General features: G+C 40.4%; 1 protein-coding gene and 1 long non-coding RNA gene across 3 annotated transcripts in view; one reads left to right on the top strand and one right to left on the bottom strand.

Annotated features, from left to right (window-relative positions):
* LOC113029320 (A-type potassium channel modulatory protein DPP6) overlaps positions 1 to 24,780 on the bottom strand; it is a 263,030-nt gene that overhangs the window by 213,640 nt on the left and 24,610 nt on the right. Inside the window, exon 1 of one of the 2 annotated variants that reach the window (XM_026180142.2) lies at positions 13,880 to 14,768. The exons of the other annotated variant lie outside the window; for it this stretch is intronic. Coding sequence (XP_026035927.1) covers positions 13,880 to 13,930 — 51 coding nt within the window. The 5' untranslated portion in view covers positions 13,931 to 14,768. Of the gene's footprint in view, positions 1 to 13,879; positions 14,769 to 24,780 lie in introns of those variants that run through there. 2 annotated transcript variants of the gene reach the window in all.
* LOC145430848 (uncharacterized) lies at positions 23,055 to 24,243 on the top strand. The gene is made up of 2 exons (XR_013911166.1): positions 23,055 to 23,170; positions 23,995 to 24,243. It is a non-coding gene; the product is annotated as an uncharacterized LOC145430848 (long non-coding RNA).

Raw genomic sequence — 24,780 nt, 5'->3', positions numbered from 1 at the left:
AATACCACTGTTCATTGTTTGCCCTGTCATCTTACCATTGGCAGGGCGTTTAAGCACCCGAAACAAACTGACACGCCAATTCAAAAATGGATTTATTATTAGCTGCTATTCAAAACAAGATGAATCACTTGGGATGTATTGCTGCCTTTTATTGGTGAATAAATGTTCACACAAAACACAAATGTGGAAATTAAGCACTATTTCAGTGCAGTCTGTATTAGTTACAGAGATTCCTCCAGGACCCATACCTTCTATTGCAATTGCTGGCGACTGTTAATAACTGATACTGATAATTTATTTATCCATCCATCCATCCATCTTTATCCGAGGCTGGGTCGCGGGGGCAGCAGCCTAAGCAAAGAGGCCCAGACCTCCCTCTCCCCAGCCACCTCCTCCAGCTTATCCGGGGGAACACCAAGGCGTTCCCAGGCCAGCCGAGAGATATAATCTCTCCACCGTGTCCTGGGTCTGCCCCGGGGCCTCCTCCCGGTGGGACATGCCTGGAACACCTCACCCAGGAGGCGCCCAGGGGGCATCCTTGTCATATGGCCGAACCACCTCAGCTGGCTCCTTTCGATGTGGAGCAGCAGCGGCTCTACTCTGAGCCCCTCCCGGATGGCCGAACTTCTCACCCTATCTCTAAGGGAGAGGCCAGCCACCCTTCGGAGGAAGCTCATTTCTGCCGCTTGTATCCGCGATCTCGTTCTTTCGGTCAATACCCACAGCTCGTGGCCATAGGTGAGGGTAGGGACGTAGATCGACCGGTAAATTGAGAGCTTCGCTTTTACACTCAGCTCCCTCTTCACCACGACGGACTGGTGCAGCGTCTGAATTACTGCAGCTGCAGCCCCAATCCGTCTGTCGATCTCCGGCTCCCTTCTCCCATCACTCGCGAACAAGACCCCGAGATACTTGAACTCCTCCACTTGGGGCAGGAACTCATCCCCAACCCGGAGTGGGCATTCCACCCTTTTCCGGCTGAGAACCATGGCCTCAGATTTGGAGGTGCTGATCCTCATTCCCGCTGCTTCACACTCGGCTGCGAACCGTTCCAGTGCGAGCTGGAGTTAATTTATTTATTTATTTAATTATTTAAATGTTCCCTGCTAATAGTACAGTTTATCAGATGATGATTTGCTGATTGATTTTCTTTGGCATATTATTCCATCCTATAATGTGTTAACCCTACTTTAGGCTGGTGACCTAACCAGGGCGTACCCTACCTCTCACCCTATGGTAGCTGGGATAAGTTCCAGCCCTCCTGTGACCATGACAAGGATAAGCAAAAAAGAATGAATGGAAGGATATGAATGATAATAATGATGGTGATGATGATGAAAGCTGTAAAATAAGGCTTTGGCCTAGGATACACTCTCTTGGTGCCCTTCTAGTACACCTACAGGGAGTGCAGAATTATTAGGCAAGTTGTATTTTTGAGGAATAATTTTATTATTGAACAACAACCATGTTCTCAATGAACCCAAAAAACTCATTAATATCAAAGCTGAATGTTTTTGGAAGTAGTTTTTAGTTTGTTTTTAGTTTTAGCTATTTTAAGGGGATATCTGTGTGTGCAGGTGACTATTACTGTGCATAATTATTAGGCAACTTAACAAAAAACAAATATATACCCATTTCAATTATTTATTTTTACCAGTGAAACCAATATAACATCTCCACATTCACAAATATACATTTCTGACATTCAAAAACAAAACAAAAACAAATCAGCGACCAATATAGCCACCTTTCTTTGCAAGGACACTCAAAAGCCTGCCATCCATGGATTCTGTCAGTGTTTTGATCTGTTCACCATCAACATTGCGTGCAGCAGCAACCACAGCCTCCCAGACACTGTTCAGAGAGGTGTACTGTTTTCCCTCCTTGTAAATCTCACATTTGATGATGGACCACAGGTTCTCAATGGGGTTCAGATCAGGTGAACAAGAAGGCCATGTCATTAGTTTTTCTTCTTTTATACGCTTTCTTGCCAGCCACGCTGTGGAGTACTTGGACGCGTGTGATGGAGCATTGTCCTGCATGGAAATCATGTTTTTCTTGAAGGATGCAGACTTCTTCCTGTACCACTGCTTGAAGAAGGTGTCTTCCAGAAACTGGCAGTAGGACTGGGAGTTGAGCTTGACTCCATCCTCAACCCGAAAAGGCCCCACAAGCTCATCTTTGATGATACCAGCCCAAACCACTACTCCACCTCCACCTTGCTGGCGTCTGAGTCGGACTGGAGCTCTCTGCCCTTTACCAATCCAGCCACGGGCCCATCCATCTGGCCCATCAAGACTCACTCTCATTTCATCAGTCCATAAAACCTTAGAAAAACCAGTCTTGAGATATTTCTTGGCCCAGTCTTGATGTTTCAGCTTGTGTGTCTTGTTCAGTGGTGGTCGTCTTTCAGCCTTTCTTACCTTGGCCATGTCTCTGAGTATTGCACACCTTGTGCTTTTGGGCACTCCAGTGATGTTGCAGCTCTGAAATATGGCCAAACTGGTGGCAAGTGGCATCTTGGCAGCTGCACGCTTGACTTTTCTCAGTTCATGGGCAGTTATTTTACACCTTGGTTTTTCCACACGCTTCTTGCCACCCTGTTGACTATTTTGAATGAAACGCTTGATTGTTCGATGATCACGCTTCAGAAGCTTTGCAATTTTGAGACTGCTGCATCCCTCTGCAAGATATCTCACTATTTTTGACTTTTCTGAGCCTGTCAAGTCCTTCTTTTGACCCATCTTGCCAAAGGAAAGGAAGTTGCCTAATAATTATGCTTAATTGGTAGTAGGCTTTCGAGCCTATACAGCTTGGAGTAGGACAACATGCATGAAGAGGATGATGTGGACAAAATACTCATTTGCCTAATAATTCTGCACTCCCTGTAATAGTTTGGGGGTTTTGGACAGCTCATCAGACAAAAAAACAAAATTTAAAGGCAATGCCTCAGACTTCAGAACATCACGGTCATTTTGTAACTCTTTAAAACCTAATATCTGAGAAAATAATCAGAAGCTGCATTGAAAAGATTTCTGTGTTCAGTTTCCTAAAGAAGAGTTCACACAAGCTACATTAGGAAACACAACAGCTTGGAAAATGGACTAAAGATATCACAAGAAGCTATTGATCCACCTTTGTGAACTCAATTGAGCAAACAGACTATGATACTTTTTTTCCCCAAATCCACAGCTTAAAAGGTTGAGTTCAACATTTTGAGAAATTAACTGTGTTACAGCTTACATAGAAAGTGTTTCAGTTGTATTTTTCAGTCCTCCATCTCAATTCTATTTTAATCAGCGCTGCTGTCTACTGGCCACATAGCGGCTTGCACTATAAGCTCATGAATGCGATCTAAAGCGTAGATGGTATTGTTTTCACCTTGTGAGTGTGTGTCATCATGGCAAAATGTGATCCTGAAAACAGCAATAGAACCAGTAAACGCAATAAAAGGAATGTTTAAGTACTGTAAGTGCTATTTTGTCAATATTGCAGTGTCACAGTTGTCTTGTTAGAATCAAATCAAGCCCATTTTAAATATAGCTTTGAGTGTCAACTCCTAGTTGCATAAGTAGCTACAGTAATTGTGTGTCAAGCTCCGAGGACTGCCAAAACATGAATGACCAACACACAGCGTCACTTTATATCTGAACATCACCTGTGTAGACACAGATGGAGGACAGGAGCTCCTGCAGCTCTACTAACATACTGCTCATGCAACAGCTCCTGTGTAGACACAGTGTCAAATGGGAAACTCACCCACTCTTATGTGAGATATCACATCTTAGAGGTGCTAGGAGCAAGATTTATAGTACAAGTCTTTAGAGTGAGCTTAGCTAACTGCTTGTAGCTTCACATAGCTTTAAGTTGAGGGGCATTGTGGCCAGTGCGATCCCACCATGAAATGTCCTGTAGTAACACTTAGCAGCCTGCAGTGATTCTGAGTTGAGCTCAGAGAGTTAGCAGAACCTGAATGGCCTTCAAATACTGCTCTGCCAGAATGCCTCCTGTGTAGACACAGATGGAGGACTGAAGCTCCTACAGCTCTGCTAACATGCTGGTCATGCTAAAATTCCTGTGTAGACTCAGTGTGTGAGAAGCTCAAGCTCTATCGTGAATCTAACACAGCTGAAATCTAGTTAGCTTGACAATGAATATAATGGCAAGAGGTAGCTGATCTGGCAAAAACAAATATATTTACACTTTGAGTTTTGAAACAAGTCAAAAAAAAAATAACAGACTAATAAGTTAAATAATCTGTGAGTTTTATGTTTTCTGTAGGGCCTCAGTCACACAGGCCCAGAGGCAACCACAGGTCGCTAGGGAAGAATATGACCACGTGGTGGATGATCACTGGAAGAGCGTGGTGAAAACAGCTGCCAAGAAGGTCAAGCACCAAGAAACTCCTTGTGATTGCTTTGGTCAGCAGCAGGTTGTAGTGGTTGGCAACTTGTCTGCAAACACTCACAACTTTTATTTTAAAGGCATATGCTCTATTCCCAGTTTACATCACAACTTTTATACTTTCACTACAGCTTAGCAAGTAGATTGTGAGTGTGTTCAGACATGTTGGCATGTTCCAAATATCATCCCAACTAGGGGTGAATAGGGGAATTTGCTAGTGATCAAAGCATGCAAGGTTTCATTGCAGCACCATATACCTCTTTGTAACCAATATCACCTTACCAACTTACCAACTGGTTGAGGAATACACATTTTTCCTAGCAACTGATGGTTGCCAGTCCATCACTTACTACTCTCTAGGCCCGAGGCCTAGTACTTAAGCCTAACTGACTCAAATAAATGCCAATGCAGATAAAACGCTGTAGAATAGGCAGATGCATCTACGTTGGCGGCATGGTAGACAGTGGTAAAATGAAGTCTTCACTAGTAATTTTCGTCTGACAACTAAACAGTTTCAAACCAAATACATTTTCGTTGAATACTGTTACGGAACACTGCAGTAGCAAAGCCACTGTTTGCTGAGCAGAATTGGTCACAAGAAAGATGGCTGTTTTTTGTTGCAAAACTGGTTAGGGGCGATCGTGGCTCAAGAGTTGGCAGTTCGTCTTGCAACCAGAAGGTTGCCGGTTCAAGCCCCGGCTCAGACAGTCTCGGTTGTTGTGTCCTTGGGCAAGACACTTCACCTACCACCTACTGGTGTTGGCCAGAGGGGCCAATGGCGCAATATGGCAACCTCGCTTCTGTCAGTCTGCCCCAGGGCAGCTGTGGCTACAACTGTAGCTGCCTCCACCAGTGTGTGAATGAATAGTGGAATTGTAAAGTGCTTTGGGTGCCTTGAAAAGCGCTATATAAATGCAATCCATTATTATAGGCACGAAAGTGAATTTTTCAAGATAGAATTTTTAGGGCTGATCACTGGTATTGGTAATTTTGACTTCCATCAAAGTCAAATTACCATTATTTTTCAGCTTATTTAACTTTTCTCTCCAAAGAGCAGCTCGAAACGATGAAGACACCACTAAATAAGAGAAAACAAAAACACTGAAGGCAAGAAGACTTCACAAGAGACAAAATAAAACTAACTACCCTTGTCATAGGATTTCATCTGCTATGCTGGAAAAGATGATAACTCCAGCCATCTGCCAGCTTCGCTTGATTGCTTGACAAACAAATGTAGCCGAGGGGGAAAACACTCAGCATGACGGATTCCAGTATGCTTAATGAAATGCTGCTGTTGTGCACCGCCACCGCTGACAAACTGCGGCCTGCGTAAAGGTCACTATAAATCAAGTCCCTCACTCCCAGACTGTTGCGTTTCTGACCCCAATCAAGTACATAAATATGTCCACAAGCATGCACATATAGCATAAAATGACTTTCATTTTGCAAGTTTGCTTTCTGACAGCAATTTATGATGGGATTTTGCTTTTACGTTGTTGAATGTATTTATGATTAGATGTTTTATGACATTATAAATCGGCCTTCCCACTGTAGATTAGGCACAATGAGTAATTTACACTCATCACTGGTGGGATTTACAAGCTGGTGATGGACAATTTACAGATTACACAACGGTTAATTAATCGTAACAATCATAATAATTATTTGATAATTAAATCAGTCATTAATTACAGTTAAAGACAGCCTCACCATACTATAATATCTAACACCTTTTTTCTCCCCAAATCCTGCTTGATATTTTTAAAAGCCTCGGAGTTGGGATAGAAATGCTGACTCACTCACTACATGACACTGGGTAACAGGTGCACAGATACCAGATGTCTGGAAAATCACGGTGCAGGGTGCAGCAGGCATTGCACAGCAATCAATAAAGCAGCATACATGCGGAGGTGGTCAAACAACGCTGTGATTTCAATTCTTCTTCATGTGGTTTGAAACAACCGGGCATGAAAGCAAGTGAAGTGAGCTATTGACATAACACCTACAAGTTATCCTCCGGCAATAAAGTTCGGATTGAAAAGGCATTAACTGTGTAGTGGAGCAGCAAATCATGCGCACTGGCCCCTCAATCAAAATGCACCCATCAGCCTGAAGGCGCACGAGCAGCTGGAATACGCCAAACAGGCAGTTTGAGGTACAAGTAAACAGCTGCTTTCAGTCTGTGCTCTGGGAAAACATAACGGGAAGCAAATTAGGCTGATCTTCAATAACGGGCACAGTTTGTACATTGAGCTTATTGCCATTGTCTGATGGAATAAGCTTATCTTTAAATGTCAGATGTTCTCCAAGAGTCAGGCTTTGCTGGAGCTTTTATAGATATTGATTTGGAAGTTTTTAAAGGGTTTCTTGACAATAATTCAGTAATACATTGCTGAATTGTGTCAATATGATAATAAAGTGATATTGAATTCGAAAAAATATGCATTTACAGTTCAACAAAGTTGAAAATAAAAAAGAAAGAAAAGAAAAAAATCAATTAACTAAAGGAATGTATCTTGCATTTCTACATAGGTTTGGAGTTTTGTATCGATTTAAATATTGATTTTTCAAAAAAAACAAAACAACTTTATATATCAAAATCTTCCACCTAATCATGACACATTGGAAGGTATTGCATGTCTATTTATTTAAAAATCAGGTACATAAAAGTTGCAACAAAACTTCCTGAAGTCCAGACTGCAACTCTAGTGCAGACATTACAGGCTGTTAGTTTTCAGTTAAACCCAGGTGCCTCCAAAGTGTAGTAGTTCATGCATTTGCCAAAACATAAGAACGATTCCTTGTTTGAGACCAGGAGGAGGCACAAACCCTGCAAGGGCTGCATCAGGAAGGGCATCTGGTGTAAAACTCTGCCAAATCAAACATGCAGTTCCATCTGCTGTGGTGACCCCTCATGAATAAGCGGGCAGCTGAAAGAATCCAGGTTTTCCGGTACAACCCAGAGAGCTGAAAAATGTAATTGTGTAGTAGCTCAGTGGAAAATATGCAATGGGTATTGAGATTTCCTTGTTTTCATGGCGCTACCAATCCGTGAATCCTCACTGATCAATCCAGCAGTTTCATTTATTAGCTGGTATTTTTTGAAGTACATGAAGAAGCTCAACACAGTCAAACAGAATTTTGGAGGCGTAAATGCAAAGTATCACAGACCTGAGACATGTATGAGCTGGACTGTTATTTAAAAAAAACAAAAAAACAAAACAAAAGTTCCCAAAAAAATATTTGTGTATGCCACTATAGTCCAAAGCTGTTTACATGTGCAATAATCTATAGTTGCAATATCCCTATAAATGAAAAACAAAAAACAAAAAAACAAAAACAATGAAATAATTAGCTACTTGGACAAATAGACAGCTAGGCAGAGGGGGGAAGTAACAAAGAACATTACTTAAATACCTTTAAATAAAATTTTCAGGTCTGTATTTTACTATTTAATTATATAACAACTTTTAACTTTTACTTCTTACATTTCCACACAAATATTATTATAATTATTATTATATTTTCCTCATTTTACTCTACATTTTTATAACGGGCCCGTTAGTTTAGCTTGTAGATATTTGGGGGAATTAATTTCACATCATTGCATCACTGCACGCCTTCCGGACATGGACCCAATTTGACCCTAAATGTAGGAAACAGTAACACATAAAAGACAATCCTATTGGTGTATCCATCACCGAGCTAACAACATGGTACTTCAGCATCTTACTAGAAGAGAAACGCACACGGGGGGTTTCATGTTTTTTAAGTTGCAGTTCAATTTAAATGCAACTTTGTATCAGCTCAAATATCACAATTGTTTGTATGCAGTTGTGATCACCAAACATGTGTCAGCTAGCTGAAAGATACAGCTGCTGTGTCTTCCAGGGGGAGAAAAGAATGAGAAATAACTTCACCCAGAAAATGGGAAAGATGTAGGAAAGAGAGGACAGGGGAGGAAGAAGAGAGATTACGATTAAAGATAAGGACTGCTCAGTGACATTTGATAAACTGGAAATATAAGGAATTCATTATTCAGATCTATTCAGTAGTGTTAAAGTGGTTAGTTTGCAACACTGCACTATGTTTGGTGTAGAGAAGCTATAGTCAGTGTTAGGTTTCATCAGGAGCAGACTCTAATTTTAATCTAAGCTGATGATGCTGATTAGATTCACTCACTGACTTCCACCGTTATACCAGCTTTATACCTTGTAGCATTTAGGAAATCAGCCGCGATAGCTCATGTAACATCTGCGTAGATCATGTTGAATTCATCCGGGTAAATCCACTAAGAGCAGTGAATCTTAGAGCGCCAGCAACACGGGTCAGAGCTGAACACAGCCTGCACACAATATCTACTTGCGCCGCTCACAACAGAAATTAATGCGACTCATTTCTTAGCAATTCTCTTCCCCGCGCTGCAGCACTACAGCTGATCGTAGGGTTCCTACATCTCTCAAATCCCATTTTAACCTCATTTTTCTGTTTAGGTGTGGAGGCAAAGTAACCCATCTACACTGTGGGCAACAGCCAACAGAGCTAGTTGGGGGTTTTTTCTGTTTTTTAAATTCCCTTTGTTTTTCTCTGCTTGTGTTCTACAGATGTTCAAGCTGAGCACATTTATTAGAAGTAGAATTTAGGCTGAAATAATATTTGTTTTCCTTTGAATTAATATTGTTTTGCTATTGTATTAAGATAATATGAGGTTCAGTTTCTTTTGCAAAAAATAAATTCAAATTGCTCATGGGAAAGTTACTTTTTACTTTTATACTTTTTACAACATTTTACAGAGGTTTCACCAGTACTTCAACTTTCACCAGAGGAGTTTTTAACAAAAGCATCATTACTTATTCTAAGAGGAATAAAGAGAGATATTATATTTCCGCCACACTGGCTTCTCTTCATTGGCTCCCTGTTAAATTGAGAATCCAATTTTAAAGTCCTTCTCCTCACATACAAGGTCTTGAATAATCAGCTCCCATTTCTTATCTTAAAGACCTCATAGTGCCGTATCATCCCAGCAGAGATCTTTGCTCTCAGACTTCAGGCTTACTCGTGGTTCCTAGAGTATTTAAAAGTAGAATGGGAGGCAGAGCCTTCAGCTTTCAGGCCCCTCTTCTGTAGAACTAGCTTCCAGTTTGGATTTGTGAGATAGACACCCTCTTGACTTTTAAGATTAGGCTTAAAACTTTTTGATAAAGCATATTGTTAGTGCTGGATAAGTTGACCTCGAATCCTCCCATAATTATGGGAATAAATAAGTCAAAGTCTAGGCTGCTGGGGGCTAGACAAAAGGGAGTGTTTCTTCTTCACTCACCTTTTTCACTCACTGTGTTTAAACACCACTCTGCATTTAATCATTAGTTATTATTAATCTCTTCCAGATGGATGGCTGCCCCCCTGAGCCTGGTTCAGCTGAAGGTTTCTTCCTGTTAGAGAGTTTATTCCTCTATTCCCAACTGCTTGACCATAGGGGGTCATCTGATTGTTCAGCTTTTCGCTGTATTATTATAGGGTGTTTACCTAACAAGATAAAGCACCTTGAGGAAACTGTTGTAATTTGAATTGAATTGAATTGAACTGAATTAAGTCTGTACATGTGCCACCTCTGCAGCCAGGGCTAGGTTTAGTCACCTTGAACCATGTCTCTCAGCCCAAACTTTGTCCACCAGAGAACAAGAATCTTACTGTACATTATATGTGGCTATAATTCTACAATTTGCATCATAGTTCTGAGTCAACCTCAGTCCTTATATGACTTGCAGAGTTATGTTGACTAAATTCAGGATGATGTACGGCAGCTAAATAAGGGAAATTTACTTTAGCAGGTGCTTTCAAAAGAAAATATTTTAGATATATTAAACCAAACCCCCCAGCAGTAACCTTAAAATACACGTAAAGTCAAGGTGAACTGAAGTGAATCTTTGCATCACGCAGCCACGCTCTTTGAAGTTAATGAGACAACAGAAGCACTCACTGGAGGAGCGCCAATGTTTACTTAAACTGAGAACTCAAAACAGTCTAAGGTATTACCATGACAACAGGGACTCTTTCTGGTTAGTCTTTTGAATGCCTCTCCTCTGCTAGAGAAAAATCTCTCAGTCCATTATTCCTTTTTCTCCCCCCCCCAATTTCAGCCGAGGGAAACAAATCATTAGTTGCTCAACAACAGAGCCGTCTGTGCCCTTGAAGGAGGATGTTTGCCATGCCAGAGAACAATTAGACATAAACAGAGTGAAAGCTGGAGAACAAGTGTCTGAGCTGTTTCTGAACAGTGTCACATTTAGGCCAGAAGCTCATACATTTGCTGACATCAAGCATACTGAGCTCCGCACATGCTGTACTGCAAGCGAACGGGTGCGATAATAGCCGATGTATCCCATGGTAACGTCTTCACTGTCATTACCCCTTTAGGCATCTGGATGCAGACTTGATGAGCTACAATTTCCTGTGCAGGCACAACACCTTGGGGGTTCTCGCCACCCATTTAAAGTACTATGTGCTTCGCTTGCACACAGAATCCCAAACGGCCAACAACAACTATCCAACTATTATGCTTTGTGGTCAGAAATCACGCTGTGCAGTTTTCTCCCAGTTACTGAGAAGACTTCCCACTGAGGCACTACAGTTAGTCTCAGTCTCATGAGTATGTGCTTACTGTGCAAGAAGCAATCACTTGGGATAATAAACCTGTCAAGTAAAAGTACATTATCTGCTTTGTTGCCATTAGGACTGTGAGAAATGGGTAAAAAACTTCAGAAAATGCTTCAGAAAAACAGCAATGCATGATGCGATACAGTGTGATGCTCAGTTTATTTCCAGCCTGTCTGTTTATGGTGCTAGAGTAGCTTTGCATGATTCACAGATCAAAATAATCCTTATTTATCTCACACTGCACCTTGTCACAAGCACTCAGTTTGTCCTGTGTTCCCTTTAGGCAAAACTTTCTGAAACAGACTAAATGTTCGAATGACAGGAGGGAGGGGTCTCTGTCCTCCAGACAAAACTGTGTGCCTGAAATGACTGCAAAAAAGAGTTTTGGAGCAGTCTGAATCCTGAGCTTTCCAAGTACTGCACAGGGATTACTTGTACATACACTGACCTCATTATTTTCATGATTCACAGTTTAAAGTAATCATTATTTATCTTACACTGAGCCTTGCTGCAGACCCTCAGTTTGTCCTGTGTCTGAAAAATAAATTATCACTTCTCCCTTTAAACTAACTTGTGCCAAACCTACCACCTCATGTAGAAAAAAAATAGTGGAATCTAAATGTTTAGAGTACTCTGAAGTCTGAGTTTTTGGCTCAAGCTTATTACCATAGCTCTGTACTTTAATTTAAAAAGTTTTTTGTAGCTGAATAAAAGTACAAAACCAGCATAATACAGGAACTGTGGCAGTAGTTTGCCAGCAGATCCATCCCATTTAAAATGATGGCTTAATTGTGTTTTGTTGTGTGAAGTGAGGGACTCTCCACTTGTGTGTGAAAATGCCTCCGCCATTGTGAAGTGGAGCCAGCAGCAGTGATTAAGTTATTGAAATCTGCCATAAAGTGTCTAGATAGGGCCCAGCATTCAGTGTAACAGTGATCCAAATGTTGTCTATCACTGGCCCATAAAAAAGACAATGCTGTCTCTCGGCCTTCAATCGTCAATGTAGAGTTGGTGCTCACAGTAAAGGCTAGTTAGTAGTTAGGACTCAGGCAAGAAAAAAGAAACTTAGTGTAGCCCTCTCTTACATATGGGTGTGTATGTGTTCTCTGTTTTTAAAGTTAAATTAAGGTCAATTTAAAACCATTGAAATATTAAGCATTTGCTTAAATGTAAATCCGTCCAATAACGACCTGCTTGCAGGTTTCAGATATCACAGGAGATGTTTAAATTCACTTACAAGGGTCATGCTGATGGAAAACCTGAAATATTTTTCCACTTTCAGAAGAATAAATGATCCATGTAGGGGTACTGTAGCATGCTCGAGTTGTAGCTGAAAACAATAGTCTGCCTTTCTGGGATATGCACTTTCCTTTAAATAAGCTAGGTTTAAAAAATAACCCATAGGGAATACCTACTGAATAACAGCCTTCTGCCTTACACTGTGTGAAATTCTGAACTTTAACAAGATTTTCTTCCAAACAAAAATGTTTACAAGGTTGTCATTATGGGTTGTCTTCTTGCATTTTTCTAGCTCACTGCAGCACTCCTTGTCATTTTAGTGCCACTTGTAGATCAGACAGGCATACAGCCATTGACAGGACTCTTTATTGTGTCATTTAGTGAAAGACTAACTCTAAAACCACTAGTTGTCAGGGGGGTAATATATGAGCCAAGTCTTGCACTCATTCCCAAGTAAAATTCAACTTCTTGTTTTTGCCCCAAAGTTAAGTGTTAATTAGTGGGCTTTAGAGATGCTGATAGGCAGTTTTTCTTTTCTCTTTAGACGTGCAACTACAATTAAAATCACTTTCACTTTACATCTCATTCAGTGCAAGTGCATTTCTGATTTGGAAGTTGACCAAAATCCTCATGATAAACACCCATGTTTACTTTTCATTACGCAGGGATCAAAGAGATAAACACACTCAGCACATCCCCTCACAACTTAAGGCCACGGGCAGAAAAAGACGATCTTCAGCCAAGGAACCATTTGGAAAAGCCTGACTCCACACAGCTGTGACCCACATCTTCCAAAATGGCCTTGAGTGTTTGCAGAGCTCGGCTTATTCAGCTATAAATGAAGAAATCATGGGGAGGAATCAATTTTTTTTTCTTTACCTTGGTTGGTTGGATAAGAATTTCAGCAAGCGCTCAAGCAACATCAGCAAAGGATCATAAGGCATGAAATAATATGATAATGCAGAATGAACTATAATATTCTCAAAATCAAAAATTTAAAGGCTCAAAAGCCTTAAATAGGCAAGATAGTGGCCTTTAATATCCGAAAGAGCCCCCAAAGGACACTTAGTATTCACTCTCCTCATACATACAATCATATAGCTGCCTTCAGCTCCCTGCACAAGGACAGCCAGAGTCATATATCCTGCACCTCACAGCTTTAGATGCAATAAAATATTAATGGGACCCTCCTTGGGCAAAAGGTTACCTCTGCCCTCAGAAGCATCACGAGGCAAAAGAGACAAAGCCAAAACTCAGCAGTCATTATGAATGGCCCCATAAAAGCAGGACAAAACTTTCAAACTCCTTTAACTATGATTCATGTCCCTCTTGGCTCCATTAGATCGGCTGCACTTGCAAGCAGGGAAGGATACGTGAAATTAAAAAAAGGGCGTGAACTATTAGAAATCACCTCACATGGTTATAACGGGCGCAAAAAAGGTAGACATTAATTATATGCATTTCCAAAACATCCGACGCGCGTCAAAGCGCATAGGCTATGGAAAACGGGAACTAACAGATGGGGGAAAGGAACGAAATCGGCGTCATACACTACGTACGAGTCAAAAAGCCGCCTTACCAGTACGTTGCCCTGCATTTTTGCAGTCTCAATCAGACTCTTTTCCTTCATTTTTCCTCCCGTCGACCTTCCGAGCCTGCTTCTAAAAGGTTGGATATGTGGACTTTTGGACAGCTTCTGTCAGCTCTCCTTCCCCGCCGCTTCCCAGCCAGACCCTTACATAGTGAGACAGTTAATAAGTGGGTGGGCTTACAACCTAACGGGAACGAAGGAAAACAACGTGGGCTCTTCGGTGTACTGCTCAATATTTGTATTGACCAAGCTGTCCTTCCTCGCACACACGAACAGCAAACCATACGGTGAAAAATAAATCTAAGTTTGAGTGAGATCACTGATTTTTTTCTTTTTTTGATTTTTTTTCTCTTTGGAAGAGGCGCGAGAAGAGAGAGAGGCAACAGAAAATCCCATTTCCTGTGGAACAGGGAAACTGACACCGTGTTGTTTTGTTTCTTTCAGAAGCTGTACAGATTTAATGGAATGGCCAGATGCAGGTGATCGTCGCTGTCAGATAAATCCTTCAGAGTAAACTGACGCCAGGTCAGCTGTAATCAACTGTACGGTTGACACATATTACGATCGCCGACATGCACTTATTTGCCACGTCTATCTGTCACAAATACATTAAATTCCGCAAAAATTGAAATCCTTAAAGGTCATGGCTGAGGCAAAATGATGCCTGTGAGAATTTATGATGAACTTCCTGTGCTTTTGTCATATGGTGCACATTTTTGCCCCTTTTACTATAGTAACCCTTACCTAAAGCCAGACTTCCTATTGCTTCTTACAGTCACTTGTAATGACCAGAATTACAAGGAGGGGGGAGGTGTGTGTGCGTGTGCGTGTGTGTGTGTTGAGAGAGCAGGTCATGGTACTAAAATGTCATACACGTAGTCTGACAATATCATGACTCCTGTTGTGTCTGTACATACATGGTTCCCACCCTGAGGGAATAATAAATTTAAAGGGCACTTATCAACAGGATAGGAAAGAAATGGGAGGTAAAAATATAAAATTTTCATAAGCTTTTAAACTTATATGCATTCACGTTATTGGACTGGAAGGAAAAGCTTTTTGTACAGTATACTTGGTATAACATGCATAGAAATCTACATGCGACCCAAGCGTTAAATTATAAAATATGAATACCTTAATTAACTCATTACATTTTAATAACTAATTTGGGTTATTCTGAGAGAAAGGAAACCTGCTTGCCATAATTGCTGTGAGAATTAGTTCTAAGATAGAGGTTCCCTGTTTAATATTGATATATGATAATCATAATAATAATATTTAGGGTTTTTTTTTTGTTTGTTCGTTTTTTGGACTCCACAATTGACTCATTGTGCTGGCAAGTCTGTTAAAAAAATTTCAGAACGCTAGCACAGATCGCCCAGTACCTTTTACATGAATGTATGTACCCATGTTGACAGAATGCAATGGTTTTATTTAATGTTTATTCAAATACATTCTGATTTCAGCCTCTACAGACTGTATTTCCATTGCAGTGGCTTTGGACAGTGGAGATAATTGTGGATCCTTGTGTGATAATTACCTGTTAGTCACTTGCTTAAAAAGGTATTCAAAAATAAAAGACAAACAGTTTTCAGAAAGTTTCAGGAAGCCCAAAAGAAAAAAACAAAAGCTTTAGATCGCTCTAATGCCTCTATTAAAACCATAAAGGTAGCACAATTTGCAACACATGGTGCGTGTAGCTCTGTATTTAAACTCAATAGCCACTTAATTACCACTCAGACTATTGACTTCTTCTCTGCACAGAAGCTTCAATGTCATGTGATGAGAAAACAGGAACATGAAAAAGCTTAAAGAGAAGAGCACATACACCATTCTTTCACTGGCAGTTTAAACAACATTACAATGTCTTCTTGAAATGGAGCAAAGCCATTTGTTTCGTATTGATTTCTTTTACTGGAATCAGCAAATATCACGCAAGAGATTAAAACGTGAATGAAGAGAAGGAGATGAAGAGGGCTGGTGTGACAGGAAGAATACTAGAGCCAGGGTGAGATGTGGCAGACCCAGCAGCCGAAAAAAAAAGAAGAAGCAGATGACCAAGAGAAAAAGAAACTGAATAACGTAGCTCATGGATTACTCTGAACACCATTTGTCAGTTACATACAATATATAAACCATTTCAGTTATGTGTATTGTCAGCTTTCAAGATGGAGGCAGCTTTAGTTCTCCAGCTCATGATCTTAATAAATCAATATCAGCCTGAAATCCTCTGAATCTTGACTCAGAGTGTTTACTATACTGAATTAAATACTGTATACTGATGATCCACCGGGAAGCTGTGAGTTCTAAAGCAGCAGTTCACCAAGAGCAGGTTCCCTCAACTGGGAAGTGCAAACAGCATGTCTCACGTAAATCTCATTTAAAAGTGCCTGGTATTAATTACTGTGGATAAGGCTGTCAAAACAACCTAATGGGGGCTTTGGGCTCCCTCGCCAGCAGCTGGACTGCTGACAGAGGGAGAACGCAGAGATAGGTTGCAGGCTGTGCTGCTTCATTACTGTGTCTGCATTTTTTCTGATTTCCTTCATAACAGCTCCATGGAGTTCTGTCAAATGCATGCTTAAAGGATAACCTTCATAACTTACAATTTATAACTCCTGGCACCAAGCGCGTATAAATTGGTGCTTTATGGCTTGTTGATAGGTTCACATTTAATCAGGGAGTATGTATCAAACATGACACGTGAAACCCCCCCCCCCAAAAAAAAAAAAAAAAAAAGCTGGCTGCAGCACACATGCAAGATTGAATTCACCATGTTGTTTATTTCTGTGCTAAACATAGCGGGCCAAGCCAGAGTACATCACATACAGGTGTGTCGGCCAAGGACATCTGTAACAACAATGTTGGCTGTGCAGAAGCAGACAGCAGCTGCCTGATGTTAAGACTATCAGAGAAAATGGCTGGCCAGGGATGGCTAAGTGCTACTACTATACTGTAAAGCTTGACAAAAAAAGGCAGTTGAATGCCACGAACCAGACAGCTGCCAAAGCTAGCGAGCTGTATGGAAACTCTGCTGGTGAGAGAAAATCTGCTGGAGTGTTGATTGCTGCTTTCTGACTCCAGTGTAGAGAGAGACAGTGCATGACTGGCAGGATCAAAGTGCTGGCAACATGCACAGTGCACAAAAAACTGTTGTGTTATCAGAAAGTAAAAAAAAAAAGATTCCACATAATCAGTTACATTAAACAATAAGATATCCACAAATAGTAACTACAGTCTGGTAAAAGTGAAGGTTTCATGGTTATAGAAAACTAACGCCGGTTCATCTATGATTAGGGTTAGGCAGGAAAAACCCCAGTGACTCAGTGTCCACATCCTAGCTCTGACAAAAAACAAAAACAAAAGACAAAGAAGCAAATGAACAAAACAAGGGACACAATTCTAACAAGTGAAAGATCCCTGGTTCAGTCGAAGAAGAAACCACAAATACCTTTTGGTAAACCTTCTGGCATAAAGTCTGCAACAAGCTACCTACTGTGGTGACCCCTAGTCGGTAAGGGTGCAGCTGAAAATAGCTTTGTAACTTTATAGCAAGGCCAAGACCATAGAAGAACCACCTCAACAGAGAAAAGACTTGGCTATGCATCTGCACTTCCAATATTCCCAAATTGGACCGAGAAGAGAGATGGGTTGAAAGAGGAGTCAAAGACGGCGTTTATGTCCACTGTGAATGGCCATGATTGAATAGAGATGGTAACACCAGCTATCAGTCACCTACAATACAGTCTTCGGATCCCTTACTGACATCTTGCCACAATAGGAGACCTCAGTACGTGTCATGATGGAGATACATTTTCTCACACCTTGGCTCATGTGATGACCACACGATCAATAGTGGGCCAACAGCCCTCAGGATCACCTCCAAAGGTGACAAACCACACTAGGGGTTACAAACCTGGGAACTGAAGAACACTATAAAATGCCTTCACAAACCAAAAGAAGTTCAGCTGCCTTCTTTATTCAATCTCTGAAGACTACCATAGCCTGGATAAATGAAAGCTTACACAAACAATTTAGGTGTCCAAGGTGACATTAGGATTTAGGAACCTTTTTAACCCCACCCACGGGTGGATAAATAGCCTCCCACCTGAGGTTTTTGAGAACATCGTCATTTGTGAATTCGGTGAACTCAGTCTTTAAATAATGAAACAACACAGCTTACCACGGTACATTTGAATCGGTAAAAGGTCACTTTCATGAAACCCGCAGCAAACAAACACTCCAAATAATACATTTTGTTTGTGTGTCATCACAATTTTATGTAACATTATGCAGATTGCGAGCTTTCCACATTGCAGTATTACCTGTTGCCATATTTCTGCATAATTATAATTTGATAAAAATAATTCAATAGCTAAGTGCAAATACCAGCTTTGAACTTTAGAAGAAAACGAACAAAACCAAAAAACAAAACATGGAGTTAATTCTGTGCTGAGTTTATTTTCTGGTGAATGGCACTGTAGTAGCATGTCAATTATGTAAGTGTGCCCTAATTTCCAGGGAACTGTGTCTGTGCAATGAACGCATTCTATAGAAGTGTGTTCCTAGTACTAGCTGATAACCAACATCTTATCCAAATACGGTTATGCCAGGCAACCGCAAGCCAAGAGGGTGAAAGCCAGAAATGTGGCTACTACTACTATCATTTATAACTTTACACTAGTTTGCACAGCAGCTACAGGATCGGTCTTTGATCGATAAACAACAGTAATCCCTTAAAACTCTGGTCCAATAGTTAGAAAATACTTCTGTAGCAAAGAGGGCTTTTGTTTATGCCTTTGTGCCCAACCATAGAAGGATTACATCCAGTACAAGGTTTCAGAGGCCAAAAATGGAAGCACAGTTCCTCGAAAGATTCTTGGTTTCCTGCATTGAAACAACAAACAGGTATTTATATACACAAATTTGCACACACTTAATATTTTCTGTATTCATTTTGCACAAAGAGGACTCTGCATGGCGTTCTTGGCTACATCCGGAAAAGTCCCAAACGTTTAAGACTAGACAAGACATTCTTCTTAATAACCTCTGCATTATATCATGCAGGAACTACAGTGTAACTCCACATGTCTTTGTCAGTATTTATAGCTCTGTTTTTGGGACTGGGTGCATTCCAAGTCAAGCCTCCGAGAAGAGCCAGAAAACCCTTTTAGACAAAAAAATGATTAGAATGTGCTCAAATCCTGGATTGATTGGCCTGGATCCCCAGTGGAGTGAGTCCAGAAAACAAAGCTTCATTCTGATGATGGCAGTCATCCAGCACAATAAACTTAACCGAGATCTTCACAGGACAAATCGATGGTTTCATTATCAACTTAATTACTTGATACCATGGTATCTTCTAAACTGTTGTCACTGTGGTTTTTTGCTGTTGTAATGGCAGCCTGAGAGATACTGAACTTGCCTCAAAGAAGACTAGAATTAGCAATACCAGCCTCAAACTAAATTAAGTCTACGTAAATCGTAAACGAGATGACCACTGAAACCTTTACTGAAACAATAAGCTTGTCTTCAACTGATGTTTATCATTATGTGAAACTCAAAGGGGGTAGGGTGGAGAGGTTCTGGGTAAAGGTAGGTTTGCTTTCAAATGTGGCTCATTTTAGCTACAGGTTAAGAGTGAAAAGTGAACTAGAGATAGCTGCATTTGAAGGCCATTACTGAGCAGCAGGAAGCAACTATCCCAGTCCACACACTATCAAGTGATTTGCATCTCAAACACCTTTCTCTCTAAAAAAAAAAAAAGAGAGAAAGAAAAATGCCTCACCTCTCCGCTGGTGGGGAGCTTCATAATCTAGATAAGAGCTTTGTGATGACCTTCCCTGCCCCGGACTGTCAAGGCAACAGATCGTTACCATCACTAATGAACTCAAAGGCCAGAAAAATGGTGCATAAATACAGAGCAAGAAATATGGTGCAATAATGTGGTGTTAGGCTTCAAAAAGGTAACATAAAGGTTTTAATATTTCTGTAGTTCAAATACTACTAACGTAATATACAGATGCCCAAAGTCACTTCTACCAGTTAACAACAGAAAATGTAAAAGTTCTGATGATTATCTTCCAACTTAAGGAGACTTGTGCCTCCCTCCACAACATGATGGAGCCAGTAAGCACATCTGAATATTAATGAAACAGTTGCCTTGAACAGCAGGCGTTTGTCAGGAACTTGGATCAGATTCATCACTTTAACCTGCTCAGGGATGGATGAGGAGTTCCCGCAGCACAGCAGCTGGCTTCGGATTCACTACCCACACTTGAACAGTTCAACAGGATGGAGCGTTGGGTAAAAGTACAAGAAAGGAAAAAAAATCAATGTCAGCATGTATTATTTTTAAATAATATTGCATAATTTCTCCATGTTTTCTCCTCTCTGATTTATATAACTCATCAGGTTCTCAACACGAAGGTGCATTTGCATTTTTACAGGCATCAGTGTGGACATTACCTAACCTTGATTGTAATTTTAATAAAAACCAGTAGGTTTGACCGAATACCCAGAGTTATTTCAGAAATGAATTGGAGCAAAAAGCAGCAATTAAGTAACAATCATCGTTAGTACCTTCTTAATTACTGCTGCTGCTGTTAAACCATTCAAATGTTCCACTATGATGTTGAATAAGTTCACAGGAAAGAGAGTGGAGTTTGCATTTTCTCCCAGTGACTGTGTGGGTTCTTACCAGCTACTCAGGCTTTCTCCTTTAGTCCAGCAAAACTCCCAGATTTATAGGACTTGACAGCAAGATCTTGATGAACCTGCTTATTAGATTAACTTGTGATTTTAAATTGTGTGTGAACACAAATTATAGGCTGGTCATCTGTCCAGGATGTACCCTGATTTCAGGCCTATAACCTCCAACACTACTTATCCTGAATTGGATCAGATGAAGAATTTGATGACTAGATCTTATTTGTTTTGTGATTTTGGTGGGTAAAATGTTAAGAAGCCATCTAGTTAGCTAATTAGCCTAGCGTTAGAATGTGTTTTGTGCACATTTCAGTATTTAACTTGTGACAAAAACAATAATTTCAAAGTCTATATTAATACTTTTATGATTTGCCCAATTTACTGTCTGTTAGAGAATAGGCCTGTTTGTATTATCATGTGGCCCTGGGCTGGTTAGAAGCTCCTCCAATTTGTCTTTGCTAATGTTTTGCTCTCAAGTGGAGGTGGGCAGGTCCTACCCTAGGTTCTGCCTGCTGGTATCCCGTTCTGCCTGCTGGTATCATGGGTGATCGTGGCTCAAGAGTTGGCAGTTCGTCTTGTAATCGGAAGGTTGCCGGTTCGAGCCCCGGCTCTGACCGTCTTGGTCGTTGTGTCCTTGGGCAAGACACTTCACCCGTTGCCTACCCGTTGGTGGTCAGAGGGCCCGGTGGTGCCAGTATCCGGCAGCCTTGCCTATGTCAGTGCGCCCCAGGGTAGCTGTGGCTACAATGTAGCTAACCATCACCAGTGTGTGAATGGGTGGATGACTGAATGTAGTGTAAAGCGCTTTGGGGTCCATAGGGACTAAGTAAAGCGCTATAAAATACAGGCCATTTACCGTCCTTTAATAGTCAAATTATCTTCTAGGAAGAAGTTCTATGGAATAAGTCGTTTAGCCAATGTGGGAGAATTTCTGAGAGACAGAGAAACAAGGACGTAGCCAATGGCCAAATCCTAAGTAAGGTGATGAGTGGAAGGTTGAACTTGTCCTTAAACTAGTAGGTCACTGATGGTCTGATGAGAAACAGTGCTGAAGGGCTCATTTCCCTTGGGTAAGACTCACCTATTTTCTCAAAGCTGGTGCGCATTCTCTGGAAATGAATGCGCACCAGTGAGACTCACCTGTCTGTCTACCCTCCTCAATCTCCTGCTACCTGAGGAACTCCAGCCAGTTGCTCCTTCTGTGGCCTTTTTTTTCTGGATGATCCAAATATGAAACCAATTTGATCTGAATATGAACGTTTCCTCTCCTCAGACCACTCAGACTAGCACTTTTTTGTTTTTTTCGTAGAATTGGCCTCCTGTGTTGTGCCCCCAAGACCCCTGTTTGCAAGGCCCTGTATTAACAAAAATTACACGTCAATAAATCGTTCAAACTGTATATTATTACTGTATATTATTTGGCTATGATACTCTGGTTTTGCCCCAGTTTGTGCCAGCAAATAACCCGAATCTCCGTACACTAATATAGTCAGTTTATTTAATGCTTTTGGCCTCAACAATTCTATAATCATTGGTAGTGAAAGTTAGCAAATGTTAGTAAATATGGCTATCTTCTGTCATACCCACCTGCAGTTGCTAAAGTATGACTGGATAATCACACTTTAGAAAGAAGATTGAGCAAATTATTGCTTTTTATGGTTCATCCGCTTCTCCAAGGTAGACTCCGTGAGTTGACTGGAAAATAACACACCTGTCACTTCCCACACAAAATGAAAACATATTCTCCTTTTTTATAAGATCCTCGGCAGCTCCATCAGTATTTACACGTTGGTCCTTTTTAACTGTCATCAGACTGCTAAATGATTAGAACTGGTTACTCTGCAATGCTAGCAACCATTAAGGCTGGCCTGTGTGGTTCATTTATCTATCAGACAGATACAGCCCACTGAATTTTACAGCGTATTTCCCCCCTTTCTTTGATTAATTTCATAAAGTATACCTTCAGATGTAGTGCTAATAGCTGCCCTGCATGTTTCAAATAAGCGAATCTAGCACACATCTAAGTGCAAAATATATTTGATCTCTACAGCACAGAGATAAAAGTACACAAATGCACCAGTGCATTTTGTAGTTACCGTTACCTAGAGGTTGGGTGCAGATAATTGCTCCTGTAGGTTTAACAATCATTTTGGGTCATAAGGCCCCAAAATCAGCAGTCCAGTCAAGTTTATTTTTAAGGAAAGGCACATTTAAAGTACAAGTGCAATTCAAAGTACACAGCAAATTCAAAAGTGTTAAATGTTTTGGCGTTAATAGTCTTCTTGCAAAAGTAGAGTTAATTTTACTCTAAGCAGAGTCACATTCTTTTAATGTAACTCTGAGGTGTAAAAGGATAGTTCGAGTGTTAAAAATTAGTGTTTCTCTGTCAAATCTGGAGGTGTTACAATGGAAACATTAACTCTTGACCTCTTAACTCTGAACTCCTACAGGGGCTATGACACCAATAGAGTAAATTCACAGACTCCGCCCCCAGCACGGCTCCAATCGAAGCTGAAGTGAAGCCGTTTCAGAACATTTTGCACTACATATTTGAGTTGTTTGCCATGCTTGGTAAGTCATTTTTTCAAAGATTGTTTCAATTATTATTATGAGCTTTTACTTCTGTGGCTCTTTGGAGTTGAGACAAAGCTGTGTGAAAGGCATTAGCCATGTTGCTCGGTGATAGCATAATATTCTGTTTTAGCTAGCTGAAAGGTATTGTTTGCGGGCAAATACCACAGCCTTGAAAAAAGCTTGCATGTGAATTTTCAGTCAAACTTTTGGTCAAATACACCTAAAACAATGTCTAGAACAGTGGTTCTTAACCTGGGTTCAATCGAACCCTAGGGGTTCGATGAGTTGGTCTCAGGGGTTCGGCAGAGCCTCCGCCATGACATGCACAGCTCATTTTGTGCACCAGTAAAAAACATATCTATGTCTTGAATTTGAAAAAAATAAAAAAAAATTTCACTAAAGAGGGGTTCAGTGAATGCACATATGAAACTGGTGGGGTTCGGTACCTCCAACAAGGTTAAGAACCACTGGTCTAGAATGTGAAATGTTGATATAATGGTGCTACTTGAAGCCTGAAAACGATCGCCCAGAAAAAAAAAACGAGCAAACAGCAGTAGCTGAGGTCCTGACTGGGTTCTACGTTAGCATAGATCCCTCCAGAGTTTTGTGCACACGGTTTAGGTAAAAAAAAAAAAAAGGTTGAGGTTTTACATTTAGTTCAGTATTACCTGTTGTCTGTGTCCTTGTCTTTTGGGAAAATACTTTACACAAGTAATGGCTCAAAGAGGATTCCTTTTTTTTTTTTACTGTGCTGCAATTGTTTGCTGGATTATTTATGCCATTAATTAATGTCAACTAATTTTTATTCAATCTTCGCACAGGATATGCTTGTGAAGATGGAATATGGGGGAGAGCAGAAGTGCGTTGAAGTTCCACAAAGGGATGAATGAAGGACATGCATATTGTATTGAAGAAATAAGTGATGAGAATGCTGTTATTTGCATTTACCATGTCAGACCTTTTGATAAATACAATTCTAATGAAAGTGAGACCATGTACACTGTTACATCTTTCAGAAAATGTTTTGAAATTGTGGTGCACAGTTCAGAATAAATGTTTTTCAAAAACCATTGCATCTTTTTAGTAAATGTTTATTTCCAAAAGAAATTTCTAGAAGTTCAGAACAGTAAAATTCCTGCTTTTTAGAATGAATTAGAAGATAACTCTTATGTAGTTAAACTAAAATACTCTTTGAGAGTTAATATATAAACTCTTAACACCAAGTGTTAAATTATCAACTCCAGACAGATTTGGTGTTTAACACTAAATCAGAGTTAACGTACCAACTCTCCAAAAAGAGTTAAATTAACACTCTCTGGTGTGGACCCATATAGACACTTTAATAGTGTTGAAATCAAATCCGACAGTGTTAATTTGGACATGCTGGATTTGCTGTGTACTTTCTATATAACATGAAATGCATAAAAATTAGTATCAATCAAAAAGAGATACAAAAAGCCTCGATTTAAGCCTGAAATTTGCTAAACGAGCTGGATTTAAAAAAGGTATGGATTGGCCTGAAGTCAGGTCTATATATGAGGGCTTTCAAGTTTTATCACAGCAAATAGGGTTTCTCTGTAGACCTGGGTATGATGCATAGGGGCTGA

The sequence above is a fragment of the Astatotilapia calliptera genome, chromosome 9 (assembly GCF_964374335.1).
Source record: "Astatotilapia calliptera chromosome 9, fAstCal68.1, whole genome shotgun sequence".
NCBI classification, from domain to species: Eukaryota; Metazoa; Chordata; class Actinopteri; order Cichliformes; family Cichlidae; genus Astatotilapia; species Astatotilapia calliptera.
The sequence above is the reverse complement of the archived record's forward strand: the minus strand, read 5'-3'. Positions and strand labels throughout refer to the sequence as shown.